Below are 15791 nucleotides of genomic sequence, written 5' to 3'. Positions count from 1 at the left end.
TATAGATTATTACATGCAATAAATCCCCCTCCCAAAAAAAATGAACCCCCATGCTGTTTGTTAATATTATTCAGTACTTATTTATTTATTATATTATTATATACTTATATTATTATAGTGTTCCTGTAGCTTAATTGGTAGAGCATTGCGTTATCAAGCGCAATGTTGGTGGTTCGATTCCCCGGGAACACATGATAGGAAAAAATGTAAAGCCTAAATGCACTGTAAGTTGCTTTGGATAAAAGTGTCCGCTAAATGCATAAATTTAAATTTAATTTCTATTTTATTCAGTACTACTTGTAATTATATGCTGTTCCCCTCCAAAGACACTGCTTGGCAGGATAGGCCACCAAAAAGAAACCTTTTGGCTAGCAACATTAGCAAGTATTCCACAGACTTGAATGACATAAAAGTGAATAAATTATGACTGATTTTTTTTTTTTAACTATCCCTTATGTGAGATATCCTATATGTGGTTTGCAGTCATCAATGGAGGAGCTTAAACAATGGCCTGTTTTGAGAAAAGAGGATGCAGTTTAAGAACAGCAGTATCTAGAGCTAGATAAGATGGGGCAATAAGAAAAGCAGGCGACAAGACAAATCAGTTTCTACTGCATAATACCAGCTACATCAACTCCTTAAAATTATTTAAAGGAATAAGTAAAGAATTTATGGAAATAAAAAAAAGAAAGTTACAATTTACTGTAATGTAATTACTTCAAACTGTTTGCAAATAATATTTTTATTAAAAACAATCAAATAAAAAAATAAATGCACATAGTGGTAGAAGATTTCTCAACCAAGGAAAACCAATGTCTATTCATCATAGATTCTTATTCCAATTATTCACCAGCAAATATATAAATGCAGCTTTTCGCCCCCATTGTACATCGATTACCAGGAGTCACACAAATTCCCAAACGCAGAAAGTCTCTGGGTTTCAGATGACAATTGCCTTGATCCAGGAAAACCTGACACTACTTGGTGCAGCCTATTAACAAAACCAGAAGGGATGGGCTTGACAAATGCAGAGTCATAGGAAACTCAGTTCTGCCAATCTATCATGGATATATATGTGAGGGAGGGACATAGACACATATTCAAAGTCTGTCTATTTGCAGTTGAACACACACATACACACACATGTACAGTCTGCTAATATTCATTTATGTGTCTTCCTCAATGTGGGACAGTGACACATGTTACGCTTGTTGTTATGAGTCAAACAAACTGATGTGTATCCCAGCAGTTGTGGAGCTGACGGACCCCTCATGTTTGTTTCTGGAACTGTACTCCCTATTGCCTCTCTAAAAACTGCAATGCAGAAGAGACTCTGGACCCCAAATAACACCACCTTACAACCTGAACCCACATTTACAGCTCAGAGAGAGGGAGGAGGAGGGAGGAAAGGGGCAGGGATAGAAGGGGCGAGAGGAAAGAAGGGAGGCAGTCATCCAAGGACGGGAAAAGTTGAGTGTGAGCCAGAATTTAGCTGATTTTTCAGAGAGAGAGAGGGGGGGGGGCTGTTGAACAGACTAGCTGCAGTTGTCTCCAGACCTCCAGTGCTTCAGTGCGCTTCGCTTCTGTTTTACCAGCTGGATTGCGCGTGTCCCTCAAAAGGTGCGTCGGTGGGAGTGTGTGTATGTGTGTGTGTCAGAGGGTGTCCGTGTGTGTGTCTGAGAAGTGCTGAGACCAAAGCACTGCGTATTTGTGTGAAACATATTCTGTGGACTGATGCCCTCTGCTTCTCTAAACAGGACACACAGATTTACCTGCTTAACAGAGGTACGGCACACACACACACACACACACACACACACACACACACACACACTGACTCAACCAGACACAAAAACATGCAGCTTGAGTCATTTGCAAGCATTTCGTTTGGTTTTTCATAGTAAGAAATGTATTTATTAAGTTAATTTATATACATTTAATATACATTTACATATACATTTATTAAAAAAATAATAAAATAATAAAAATGTTTAATAAAACTAGTTACTAGTTATTGATATTATTATATATTAGTAGTAGTATTGCCAGTTTAGATCAAATTGGACCAACTTAATAAATACACTGTACATCAATACATTTATTAAAATAATAATGCAATTATAAAAATGTTTAATAAAACTAGTTACTAGTTATTGATATTTTTATATATTATACATTAATCTATTTTATTAGTATATTTTATTATATATATATATATATATATATATATATATATATATATATATATATATATATATATATATATATATGCATTTAGCAGAAACAATTGCATGTATGTGTATATGTATATATGCATGTAAACAATTTATAAATAATTTTGTTGATATATTAAGAAATATATATATTTATTTATAAACACATGTTTTGTATATTTATTAATTTGCATGTATTCTGTAGACACTTACATCCAAACCAGCTTACAGTAAACTGCTTTGAAACTTGCTGACTGAAGTATATTCTGTCAGCTGACCTCTCTTGTAGACATTTGAACAGATAAAGTTAAAGTTAATGTGGGTATGGAGTTTGTGTTTTATGTCTCTGTTTGTACTTTGTATAAGTCTTGCTGGCCTCTGTTGTAGAATTTTTCTGATCAAAATAAATTGCTCTGAAGAGATTTTGAAGCCAGATTAACTTTATTAACCATATAAAGTGAGTTATGGTTTGTAAAAGAAAACTCCAGAATCTTGTTACATGTAACATCTTTGTTTTTTAGACAAGGCATCTTTTACCATATATGAACTCCTGAAGGGTGATTAATAACATCAGGTACCAATTTCTAACCCCTATTCTTAATTAGACAAGGTCCTTTGCCATATATGAGTGTTTTTTTAAGTTTAAAATAGTTCACTGTTCTGAGTACACTGCAATCCTTAGCACACAGATAGATAATAGATAATAGTAGAATACTTTTCTCTTATATTGTATTATATTGAATCAAGTTCAATAAGTACTATTCAAAACTTCCCTTTTCCACAGGTTAGAGGGTAACCAAACAACCAAATAAACAAAGCCAGATGGAATTCTAGCAACTTAATTTTCCCAGCTGGGCAGATCCCTGTGCTTCCAGATCTCCTGAGAACTGGACAGGCTTTTAACAGGAGGTATCTTATCTTTGATGTTAGGATCTGCAGGCTCAGATTGATCTAGTGCTCAATTGCTGAGAAGTGTACAGGAGCCTTTGCCATCAAGGCTGCATCTTGAGGAACAAAGAATTCTGGGAAACTGACAAAACTGGACGTGAGCTGCTGAGGAAGGCAGGTGCACGTGACAAAAACAAGGGAGAAGAAAGTGAAGTGCATGATGAAGACACAGAGCAGAGGTCGTCTGGGAGGAGTGCCCTCAGAAAGAACTGTATCCTCTCTTTTGCTCACACTCATCATTGGTAAGACTTTCCTCTACCTCCTCTCATGAAAACAAACTGTTGACAACTATTATGTTTTTTTTAAATACAACAGACCAGATGAATTCCTGTTCTTGTCAGAGTTGTTTACTGCAAGTACCAAGTCTGTACTGTACTAATATTTCATACAGAAAATTCATATTGAATCAGTGAGCTTGAAAATCTATGCAGTTCTCTGGTGTCCTAAACACAGACACACACACACACAGATCCAGCTCCTAATGTTGCAATGCAGAGCTGCTGTAGAATAAAGTGTTGATGTCAGCATTAGTTTAGTGGCTCAGATTTCTGAGACATATTTAACGGAACTACTCTCAGGAAACTGTGGTCAGAGTTATAATTTGCTCTTTCATTTCGTATCATATGTCTGACTCAAGACTTTCTTTCTGATTATGTTAAAATGTTCACATTTATTTCTTTGAGCAAAGTGTTTTAGCATTTAAGTTGGGCCTTGCATTTCACACTGTATTTGTACTTGAATATGGGATGACAATGCTCTGAGGAGCTTGCTTTTAGTTTGCAAGTTTAAAACATTTTTGTCAGTTATATTTTGGCTGTGAGTAAGTGAAAGAGATTTATATGAGCGAGAGCTGTGAACAGGCATCCCATGCTGCTCTACAGAACATACTTTGGACTACCACAGACTAATGCCAGATGAGATCTAATGTAAAGAGTTTTGTTTCATGGCTGGTAAAAGGGAGTATCACAGACTGGTGCTGAGTTAATCACAGAAAACAAAGGACTGAAGATCCCATTAAATAGGCTCTCGCATCAAGTACTATCTAGTATCTAGAAATTATTACAAACTTTGCTTAAGACTCTTTCAAATGTTTTTCATTTCCATTTATGCATTTAGCAGATACTTTTATCCAAAGCAACTTACAGTGCATTGAGGCTATTTTTACCAGTATGTGTGTTCCCTGGGAATCGAATCCATGACTTTTTGTGCTGCTAACGCAATGCTCTACCACTGAGCCAAAGGAACACGTTCATTATATATATGTTTCAAAGTATCTGGGCATCTAAGTAAAGTATTTTATCTTCATTCATTTAACACAGTAGTGCTGTATTTTATAGTAAATAAAAAAAACTCTAGTTTATGTCTAGTTTCTCCTAGATTATTTTGGGAGATTTGTTACCTAGAATCATTAAGTCTCATGAGATTGATTCCTCATCAATATTTATTCAATTAAATGTTTCTCTGGGGTAAAGCGGCAGGCTACGTTTCTGTAACCGAAGCACAAATTCTCTTAGAGAACTTGACGGGAAGCATGTTGATTAAATCAACATTGAGGTCACAGTGTTTTCACAATAATTTGTTTCCTAGTTTAAAATACTTCTCATGAAAGGGTCCAGTTGATTAGTATAGGACCTCTTCATTGCTTATGCGACGTCTCAAGTTACACAGCTGTGTGAACTCAGTCCTCTCACACCGGCACATGTTTATTCTGTCATATTGCATGCCAAGCAAACTTCTGGACACTTGACGTCAGAGAGCCCAGGTGTCCATGGAAGCTAACCCAATAGCCTGCTTATTTCTCATCTATAATGGTACATACAGTATGTAAAAAGTGTACAATATATACATTTATAGTTACAGTTATAGATGTTTTATATGAACTTTTAATATCCAGACACACAGTTTCACTGTTAGCTTGCAGAACTGCATTCAAACTGATACAGTGCATGTACCATGAATAGTCGTTCCTCATAATGAAACAAGAAAATATGTATATAATTAATTCACTCATTAAATTATGCCTCTTACACATTTCACAGTAATAGAAGACACTAAAAGTAATAGTAAACACACAGAACAGAAAAAGTTAAATATAGATGACTAAAAATGTATCTCTGTATCTCTGTAAAACCACATAAAAACCACATGTGAAAGCTGTTATACGAACCTTTCTAAACTACACTTTACATATTTAAATATTATTATGTATTATTATATGTACTATTTCCATCATTTATTTGGTTTATCAACATTATTAATTTATTTTGATTATGTATTAATTTAGTTGCATTTTTACTTTTATTATTTTAATTAAGTTATCTAATTGTTCAGTATATTAATGCATTTGGTTGAAACTTTCTAAACCATGACTGAAAACTAATGAGTTGTTTGCGGGTTATTGAGAGGTTTCATACTTGACCAATAATATTTATTGGCACTATAAAGTCTCAGAAAGTTTTATGCATGATTTATTTAAATATATGTGTTTGTGCATATGTCAGTTTGCCATTGATCTTAATGACCTTTTGATAGATTTGCGTCTCTCTCTTGAGGTTTTTATAGTGTCACTGCATGACTACATTTCATGTTTTCCATCTTCATCTGCTTTTTTCTTCTTATTTCAGGCATGTGTTGTGTTCATGCTCTGGAGATGTCTACTGGTAAGGTTCCATTTCTGGATGCAGTGAACGGCAGCACAGTCCTTCTGCCCTGCACCTATGCCAGCTGTATTGGAATCACTAACCTCTACTTCAAATGGGAGTTCAATAATAATGGCACCATGCAGAAGGTAACAGATATTCAGTTATGGGATAGTCGGATTAATCCACTAACATACATAAAAATATTATTATGGTACAATTCCAAGTCACGTTAACTGCTTTACATTGACGGTCGAATGTTCGCGCCATCCAGTGGTCAGACATTCGAAATCTCGTGTCGGCCTCGCGCTCGCTGTTATACAAACGCAGCTGGCGCCATCCTGTGTCTCTCACTTATCGATTGTAGTTACGCTGACCTTAAAGCAGAGGAGTTCAGTATATTTACAGTTTAGATGCAATGTTCGCCTTGTCACTGCCGATTGTTTTATATGTTGTGGTAGACTTTTTCGTACTTTTGGGTAATAGGCTACAAAATGTGTTCATTCAGTTTTCACGTGACGTCACACTCACAGGAACGCCCAACTGGAGGGCAAAATTAAGCTCTGCTCCACTGAGCGCCAGTTATTTACAGATTTAAAAAAAAAACATTAAGTGGATTGCGTTCACATACCGACCTCATCTGCTTGCCTATGAAAACTATTTATCATTAATATAGTGTATTTGATATTTTAAGATTACTGTTTTAAATAGAATAAGGCACTTTAAGTGTTTTTACAACGTTTGTTGCAATGCTTAATGATTGAAATATTGCCCAGGGCGAATGATATGCATTTGCATTTTGTTCACATACCTTTGTTTTATTCTTTTGAGAGGTGATCTAAGTATTCGTGGTTGTGAAACAGCTGGAAAAATTGATAGGCTTGTGCTGAAGTTCTATGGATGTTTTGTCCTCCAGGTCTTCGAGCCGGTCACGTGACAGAAAACTGTCAATAGGCTAAACCCCTTCACACGTCCTCGATGTTTATTTGTGTGATAATTAACTGCTCAGTGTGAATTATTCTTTACCTAAAGTATTCAATTATACCTCACCATGTAGCAGGACACTTTTCACATTGTATTCAGCTTTCATTTACTTAAGGCAACGTTGCGAAGTCTAACATTGATTGGATGGAAATATAAATAGAAGCCCTTTCTCTTGAGCTGGTTTTGTATGCTTTCAAGGGCACTTGAAGTTGAAGTGCAGCGGTTCTTCCAAATCATTCCATTGACTTGATATTGTTTCTCAGTGTCATATTCTGTGTAGTCTTTCAAGTTTCAAAGATGGTAACAAAGATACATCATCACTACAGACTTCAAAGTCAAAGAGAACAGTCTGAGTTAAGGATATTGTAAAATGGTTTGACATTTAAGATATAGCCTACATGTGAACTACAGTATTGTTAGTCTCAAAGGCAAAAAAGAGCCAGTGTTAGTTGTACTGTACAGATGCCCAGTTCAAAATTAATAACTGACAGCTCTCTTTCCCAATCAGATGGCTGATTCTGTAATTCCAACGGATAATGTGGAACCAAATAAAGTAAACATTTACCGTGAGAGGGTGGAATATGTTGGCTCCAGTAAAGGAAATAACATCTCCATCCTGCTTTGGAATATAACATTTGAGGATGCAGGCGTCTACATCTGCTTTGGCAAAAACCCCAAAGAGAAGGGCAAGAATCACAGCGCCATTTTCACTCTACATGTAGTAGAGGAACGTAAGTGTTGCAGGGTGGTGAGAGAGGAGGTTACAGAGAGAGAATGATAGATGAACATCACATTCCAAGGTCATTATTGAAATATCTCTATATGCCTTTTTCTCTTCTCTCATTCCCTTTTTGTGGTATTCCCGGTTGTATCCCATTCTCAGTAAGTGAGGTTGATAACACACTCACCATCATCATTGCTTCCTGTGTTGGTGGATTCATCGCTTTGTTAATGGCCTTCATGCTGCTAAAGAACTTCACTCTGTTCATTCTCGCAAGGATTGAGGAAAAAAAGTGAGTTCATGGCAACTTGTAGGATGTACACATAAGTATATATTAGACTAAACATTAAGACTTCCTGTACCCTTTTCCAGATTTGGACCATGCGACTGCTTGACAAAAATAAATTACAAGTAGTATAAATAATATATAAACCATATATACATGATCTCCGTCTAATTCTGTGCCTTTCTTCCTATGTTTTTTCAGTAAGGAGTGCCTTGTCACCTCCTCAGGGATTGATAACACAGAGAACGGGGGTCTGTCGGGCTCCAAATCTACACCAAAAAAAGCATGACAGTGTGCAACCAAACAGAGTCACACATGCAAGTGAAAACATGGATCAGCCATCAAGCTGTGCCCTCTCTGTTAATTTACATCCGTGTTTACAAATGCTATACTTATATATATATATATATATATATATATATATATATAGAGAGAGAGAGAGAGAGAGAGAGAGAGAGAGAGAGAGCAAGCAATGATAGTATTAAACAAATGTGAAAGATTTTAATTCATAACCTTTCCAAGGATGATGTCCACATCACTTATTTTTGGTCGATACATAAACACGGATATGAATAAAAAGAGGGGCATAAGGTATTCCTGCATACTGTATATTAAATTTTTATATGCGTTTAAATATGCACCACACATGCAGCCTCGTGCATTTTAGTTTCTTGGCCCACACTGAATCTGTGGGCTGTACTTAAAATGATAGAAAAATGAAATATTTTCTTCAACAATGTTTGAGACAGGGATAAATGGAGCTATGCTATTCATTTAGTCAATTGAACTGGACTGCAAAACTTTTGAAGAGCCTATGCCCTCACATGTACAGTAGGTGCCTGACTATAATATGTGAAAGGAGTACAGGTTTCTTGTGTTAAAAATTTTTTTAGACCTGTTTGTCAAATGGCCATTGACTTTGAAAAATATATGTTCTAGACATTTTTAGTGGGACCCTAGTGATTTGTATTGTTCTAATCATAGAGACAGACTCTCTTAGCTGATTAATCAAACTGCATGTTTTAATGCAGTATCTAAAAAACAACAACAACTAAATCAGCAGAACTACAGAGAGGGAGATTTAGGTCTTAAACAGTCTTGAGTCCAGTTTAAAATAAACCTCATTACTGTTTTTGCTTGAAAATGAAACACAGGTGCCTGTTAATGCTTCTGTTGCCACCTTTTGGCGAGGATGACTGAATCAATGCAGTACATTACAATGCAAAAAAAGAAAGAAAGGAAAAAAATATATAATAGAAAATGCTGCAAAATTGCAAAAGCTACCAAACAGTTAGTAAATACAAGCTAATGAATGATACTTGACAATCTGTAGAAATCCTTAACCTCTTAGAGAAAACCCTGAATGAAACACTGAAAATGCTGCTTCAAATAATTTCCAATGCATTATAGCATGTTAAATGCCAGAAGTTTTAGGGGTGCGTGGCTGACTAGAACAGTAGAAACATTGTATGTAATGCATTTTTATATACTGAGAGAAATTTGTCATTTAATGAACATAATTAGCATCAGCTTTCCATGCTAAAATATGAATACAAAAAAAAAAAAAAAAAAAAAAAATTCATACCTGAAAACCATGCAACTTACCCTATGACATAATGAAAATGTAATATTTAAAGGCAATAAACTCATCATTATAGAGCCATGCTAATCAGCTAAATAAATGATAACAGTATATATCATGTTAATATAGATGTAATAATTGAGACATGATATAGGTCTCAGATTTTCAGAAGTTTAGCTAATAAGCATTTCAAACTTTCATTTGAAGGATTTAGGGGAATTCAGAGGATACCAAAGAAGGGGGTGATGTCAATTAAGTCTGGTGAGGTCTGCTCATTCAGTTAGATATGAAATAACATTAATAAATAGATAATGTACCAATAGTCTGTTAATAAAACTACAGAGGTGCTGTACAAAATGTCAACTATAAATGACCAACAGCAGATTATCCTGTCATTTAAAAAGATAGGTTACCTCTTTTAGTAAACTATTATTTAGTGAGATATATTTCAACCAAGAATCTTGGTTTATGTAGGTAACAAAATACACGTAAGTCTTCCCTGAAAAAAGCTGCTTGTTTTGAGACTTCGGTCTCTGCAGCTTGGCTTGTATTCAGTGCCAAAAGGAGTAAACTCCAGATAAACTAGTCAGAGGTCTAGTCTAGTCTACAGTAGTCTAGTCTAGATTTGTAAACTCAGATTGTGGATTTGTTAATTAGACTTATAGCGCAAAAAACAGTCTAGGAGAAATCTGGTAAATTAATATTGTATTTGGACCTGAAAAATCTATAAGCAGTTTATACTATACATTATATCCAGGAGCTTTCCTCTCCATGTGTAATATCACTAATTGTCTATCGAAACAGCATTTAGGTTTATATATTTTTTTATTCATTTGGAAACACAGATTTTATTTAACATTGCACGGTTGTAGTTTTAAGTGATTGTAATTCGGTTTGTTAAAGGGTCACTTTAACAAACAGTTGTTATATAATGTCATTGATGCTCAGGTGGGTTTTTTTGTGTGTGTGATGGCGCACAGATCAGTAAAGCAATACACATTCAGAGTGATTCATACAACTCTTCAGCTTCTTTTAATGAGAGAAATGTTGGAACGGTACATTCATTCATTTTCAAAGCACTTCTACCTCTTATTCAGATATTTTCATCATAGTGTTGTGCTAAATTTACACTTAATATTTCTGCATTTTACGTTAAGATTTTGGAAGAGTCAAGGATTTTTCAGGTTGTTTGCTGAAAAAGTTAGACAGTCTTTTTGAAATTGGGCTTTAGGATCTTAGATCTTCTAATTTATATTATCCTTCTTGCGGTCTTCATTTTATTAATGCACTATTTAATTAACATACTGCACCAGTTTTGGTTGTAGTATTTGTCATGCTTTGCGGTAGTCATGGCCTAATTCCTTTTACAACCAAACCACAGACTAATATAAAATGTCCACCATTATCTGATGTGAATGTTTTTCCTAAAGAGCTGTATTTGTCTGTAAATATATCTCATGTTTTTCTATTGGAATCTGAAGTAAATTTCCGCCCGAGACCTCACAAACACCAATTTCATGTAGCCAAAAACACAACTTGATGGTGTGTGTCTGTTCACACTTAAGTGAAGCTTACTGCAATGTTGAGGGCAGCTCACCTGTGGAAAACTAGAATGAGGAAATGCCAGACACAAAGCAAGAATAGGGAATGTGGGAGAAACCAAATAAAGTGTGGATTGCTGGTTTGAATTTCAGTTTATAATTTAACTCACTCAGATGGCTGGTAAAGTATCTTAAATTGCTACACACAAACGTGTTGCTTTTGAATAAAACTCTGTGTGCAACTTCTGTAAATTGTTTTTACAGTAATTTGCATGCAAACTGCACAGTGTATCGGGGTACCACTACAGCAATGTAAAAAAATAAAACCAACCTGGATCAGATACATTCAGATTGTTTACGAACACGGAGCTACACCGGACTGTTGAAACTAAATGAAAAAGTCAAAGAGAAGAGAGGCTCTCAAGGATTACGGTCCACGGAGTCAGAAGGAACAACACCTTGGAGGAGTTACGTTTGGAAAATGACTAACTTGGAATTTACCTCAATCCAGATCTACAGACAGTAGACATTGTTTGACATCGCTCTCTGTAAAAGACATGCTGTACTAGATGGTCCAATCAGCCTAGAATCCAGAATTCTTGATTCCATTGTTTCCTTAAGCCAGTGTGCAGGCATGTTATACCCATTGGACTTCACAGTAATGCCTACATTTCTTTATTATAAGCAGCAACTAAAATAAATTGTTTTGGATAAAATAAAGGTTGTGATGTGTGCGGGACTGGTAAATGAATCAAGTGAGAGCTTTATTTTATTTATCTTTCTAAAAGCTTTTGGTTAGAAAAATTAAAATACAGAATACTTTAATAGCTTTATAAAAGAGCATACAGTACTGACTGGAAAAAATACATGACATAATACATGTTAAAATAGTCATCAGAATAATTATAAACTTGAACTAGATTCCAGAACATATTTCTGTAGTAACACTGAGGTGATCTGTTGCTTTTCCTCGTGTCACAAAAGCATGAAGTGATGTCTCCATGGTTCACCTTCTCATGGAGGTCCCTGAAACATTACATTCAGTCTGACAATATATTTTCCTTTCTTATTTATTAATGTGCATGATCATATGAAACATACCTTCATTACGGTGTAGATCCAGCTGAGAAATTGACTAACATCAGTGTAAACTCCAGGTTTTCCATTCCGTGCACAGCCCACTCCCCAACTCACTATACCCATTAACTTCCAACGAGATGCCGGGTACACTAGTGGACCCCCACTGTCCCCCTGAAACAGAAAGAACACTTTAAAAGTGATCATACGATTTTGAAATTGCTTTTTATTTTCTGGATTCAAGAGACATATGTGTGTGTGTATATATGTACACTCCATCCCTCCATCTCTCACACACTCACTCTTCTGGAGGGGAGCCTATGTTTGATTTTTCATTTGTTGTTGTTACCTGACACGCATCAATGTTTCCTTCAAGGAATCCAGCACAAAGCATTCTGGGAGTTATGGCAGAACCATAAACAGAGGGCTTGGAACACTCGGACCGGTCAATCAGTGGCACTGAAGCTTTCTGCAGCACAGAGGGCAGCTCACCTGCATAAAATGAGAACGAGGAAAAGCCAGAGACAGAACAATATAAAGGTTGAGGGAGAAACTGAATCAAAAGAGGATTGTTGATTTAAAAGGTAGATGTTTACAGTCCTGCCTTATTTGAGTTACCATTTATCTATAAAGTCACAAATCCCCTTCCTCTTACCTTTCTCCTTTAACAATCCCCATCCAGTAACCACAAGCATCTCCTTCACAGACAGCTGGTGTGGGGGTAAACAAACTGGCAAGATCGATTCTAAGGATAGACCGAAAATAACAATAGCCAATTATATTGAGTTGGGCCTTTTGTTCTATGAAAAACCTTACAAACCACTGACACTACTGCTTTAGAGTACTGGGATGCTTGAGTAGTGACACAATGAGGCTTCTCAAAAGAATTAAGTTAAAAATAACCAGAGCATACCGTAAGTGATCCTCATTTGTTTTACAATATGCCATATGTTATGGGCCTTTTTTTTTTTTTTTTGGAGCGCGTTATGAACCACCTTTGATTGGGGCTTACAAGGGGTTTCATAAAGCATCTAAAATATCAATCTAGCAGCAAAGGAGGGAAAATGAGAAAAAAAAAAATGATAAAAGTTGTAGTTGTTGCAGCGGGACTCCAACTTAAAATTTCCCTTTTACATAAAGCACTTTATATAATCATAATTTTAAAACTCTAGCTAATCAGAATGGATAAATGATATACTGTACCCCCAACAGTGACGGGCCGGGTGAGTTTTAGCATGGCGATATCATAGTCATTACTCAAGCGGCTGTAGTAACTGTGGACTACAATCTTCTCTACGCTGACACCCCTGGAAGCCACCACTTGGGTCTGACCCAAAACCACGGTCCATCGCCGCAGCTCTTGTGTCTGGCTAAGAGTGTGTGTGTGTGTGTGTGTGTGTGTGGGAGAAAGAGATGCAGCAAGTCACAAAACATCCAAGTGAACCAACTGACCAATAGTCATTACATTTAAACAAGTAAAAATGGGTTTTCTTATTGTAAAGAGGAATTTTATTCAAAAGCAGGTGGTTTAGTTTTACCCATTTGAGACATTTCATTAGTTAACTGAATTTAAGAGGAAAGACTGAATAAAGTCAAAATGCTTTTGACTAAAATTCTGTTCTAGAACACATCTTACACTTCTGAATGACTTGCCCTGTAAAACAGTGAGCAGCTGATATGATCCAGCGCAGGGACAGTAATGCTCCTCCACAAACATGCTGGTGGTTCCACTGAAGGCTAACCTGCCACGGCCAGTGTTCAATTTCGGTGTCCACCCCACCAACAATACGGTCCTCTCCCACCACCTCTCCACAGTCTGCATCAACACAGGGGACACGTTAAGAATCAGGCACATAAAGACATTTAGTACGCTTAACTCCTGAAAGAAAAAAGCAAACTGGAACTAGCATTTACATTAGAAAATAAAAAGTAGAATTGAAAGTGAATAAAAAATAAACTCAAAAAGGAAAGTCTGTCAACAACTTTTTAGATCTAAACTGTTTAGGTCTCGTTTAAAAAAAAAAAAAAAAAGCCCATTAATTTAAACTTATTAAATCTCACTTCCTGTTATTCCTGTTTAACGCTGTGCACTGTGGCCAATTAAAAATTCAGATTCCAGCTGAATTGAACACACACACACACACACACATCTCAGTTTTACCTGAGCAGGACACAGACACCACTGAGCCAGAGAGACATCGGTCACTGTGAGAGAGCACATCATTGTTTCTATATGTAAATGCTATGATCATTTTATGTGGAGAATATGAAAAAAATAATAAACATGACCTCATAGTAAGTGTATCTTACCTGACTGAGAACAAACGCTGGATGTCAGAGTGTGTTGAGTCATTGCTGACTGTAGCAAATGCATTGTGAGAGTTGAAAAGCAGACTCTTCACCAGGACTCGTGTACTTCGTGGACTCCTGTAGTGGAATATTTTCTGAATAAAGACTGCGGCAATCAATGGAAAGGTACTCCGATTTCTTAGTTACATAACAGCACTTAAGTGTCTTTAGAGCCTAGTTTACCAGTGGTCATTGGTTGTGAACCATTGTACAGTGTGTGCTCTGCTTACGCTGTATAGCCCAGTTGTTGACAGATTAACCTTGTGTGCTTTGTCCTCCAGTTATCAGCACACACTGTTCTCCATCCACCCTTATTAAACACCTGCAGGACCAGTCTCTCCCCCATCAGTCTCACTACATAAGTAAATATAGAGCAATCACATGTTCGCCTCCAAATTCATCTTTATTATACTTTAAGCAAGACCAGGGGGAAAAAATAAAGTGGTAGACAAATCTCTCAAAAAGGGGTGTAAAAATAGAAATTCTTCATGGCATCAACTTTTAACATCAGTGACACTTTTCCATTTTACAAAAGGGTTCTCTAAAGTAGAGAAAGGTTAAATAAATTATAATTTAAAAAAAATAAAAAATAAAAAAAAATAATAATAAAAAAGCACAAGATCTGATCACACAATTTTTAAGAAAGAACAAAAGAGTTCCATTAAAAACTACAGATTAAACGGTTCTTTAGGAAACCCAAAATTATCTTCTATGCCATTGCAATGCGGGGAAAAAACCTTTTGAAACCTTTATTTTAAGAGTATAAATGCGCATAATCACCTGGATGTGTGTCATTGGTCTGCAGTTTGGATATACATGTGATTTCATCCTCACGGCCTGGACAGTCAGCCTTTCTATCACATACCTTTTCTATTGAAATGAACTTCAGCGAGCCAGAGCAGAAAAAAAACTTGGTATTCAGCATCTTAATGGCTGGAAAGTAACCAAATAAACAACAAACTGAATTTTCATGGAGAGGGTTTTATATTTAGTGTTCAAAGCGATAAAAACAGTTGTCAAAGTGATAAGCATTACAATGAAGAAAGTGAAAGATGGCAGAAAAGGAGAATACATTGCAAAAGATTCTTACTAAAGTACAACCCCACTATCAAGGTTGCTAGGATGACTAGCACACAGCACACGGTAATAATGGTCAATCTCCAGCGTGCTCTGCTCTCCTCAGTCCTCGGTGTGCTTAATTCTCGCCTTCGTCTCAGCTTTAGGGCCATGAGAAACTAGAAATCTAGCCAAATCAGTGGATTTTACTGGTCCTGTAATTCAATAGACACGTTGTCCTTTCTTTAACTGTGTGAGACTTCACTAATACTAATCATTTTCTACGGCTAAATATATTACAAACTGGTTTATATTTGTGATCAGACTGGTATTAGTATCCTACAGTTTTAATTAGTGAATCAGGACTAGCAGCTCACGAGACAATAGCAGTGTTT

The 15791-nt window shown here is 36.1% G+C and overlaps 2 protein-coding genes across 6 annotated transcripts; one reads left to right on the top strand and one right to left on the bottom strand.

Moving 5' to 3' along the window:
* Positions 1-1531: 1531 nt before the first annotated feature.
* Positions 1532-8159, top strand: LOC113069141 (sodium channel subunit beta-4-like). Of its 5 annotated transcripts, XM_026242152.1 has the most exons (8): positions 1532-1620; positions 1758-1785; positions 2735-2787; positions 2998-3403; positions 5786-5949; positions 7293-7515; positions 7668-7797; positions 7993-8159. In XM_026242152.1, the coding sequence occupies exons 4-8, from the start codon at positions 3319-3321 to the stop codon at positions 8078-8080; spliced, it is 690 nt and encodes a 229-aa protein (XP_026097937.1). In that variant the 5' UTR covers positions 1532-1620; positions 1758-1785; positions 2735-2787; positions 2998-3318; the 3' UTR covers positions 8081-8159. The 5 variants fall into 5 exon arrangements, with proteins under 5 accessions (XP_026097937.1, XP_026097962.1, XP_026097952.1 ...); XM_026242177.1 differs by lacking the exon at positions 2735-2787 and having other exon boundaries at positions 3144-3403; XM_026242167.1 differs by lacking the exon at positions 2735-2787.
* A 1212-nt stretch (positions 8160-9371) lies between these two features.
* On the bottom strand, positions 9372-15787 carry LOC113077054 (transmembrane protease serine 4-like). The gene is made up of 11 exons (XM_026249560.1): positions 15431-15787; positions 15121-15273; positions 14571-14694; positions 14302-14418; positions 14153-14196; positions 13645-13807; positions 13195-13361; positions 12647-12736; positions 12341-12483; positions 12016-12165; positions 9372-11940 (listed from the first exon to the last, which is right to left on the bottom strand). The coding sequence occupies exons 1-11, from the start codon at positions 15567-15569 to the stop codon at positions 11929-11931; spliced, it is 1302 nt and encodes a 433-aa protein (XP_026105345.1). The 5' UTR covers positions 15570-15787; the 3' UTR covers positions 9372-11928.
* Positions 15788-15791: the final 4 nt, after the last annotated feature.

The sequence above is a fragment of the Carassius auratus genome, chromosome 5 (assembly GCF_003368295.1).
Source record: "Carassius auratus strain Wakin chromosome 5, ASM336829v1, whole genome shotgun sequence".
Classification (NCBI taxonomy): Eukaryota; Metazoa; Chordata; class Actinopteri; order Cypriniformes; family Cyprinidae; genus Carassius; species Carassius auratus.
This window is presented reverse-complemented; position numbering and strand designations above follow the sequence as displayed.

Bases quoted from the DNA above. Each gene is read 5' to 3' on its own strand.
- LOC113069141 (XM_026242177.1), top strand. From the start codon at position 3,319: ATGATGAAGACACAGAGCAGAGGTCGTCTGGGAGGAGTGCCCTCAGAA. The intron at 3,404-5,785 runs GTAAGACTTTCC...TTCTTATTTCAG, and splicing joins TTTGCTCACACTCATCATTG to GCATGTGTTGTGTTCATGCT. The intron at 7,798-7,992 runs GTGAGTTCATGG...ATGTTTTTTCAG, and splicing joins GCAAGGATTGAGGAAAAAAA to TAAGGAGTGCCTTGTCACCT.
- LOC113077054 (XM_026249560.1), bottom strand. From the start codon at position 15,569: ATGGCCCTAAAGCTGAGACGAAGGCGAGAATTAAGCACACCGAGGACT. The intron at 14,419-14,570 runs GTAAGCAGAGCA...ATTCCACTACAG, and splicing joins CAACAACTGGGCTATACAGC to GAGTCCACGAAGTACACGAG. The intron at 13,362-13,644 runs GCAAGTCATTCA...ACACACTCTTAG, and splicing joins GCTGCTCACTGTTTTACAGG to CCAGACACAAGAGCTGCGGC.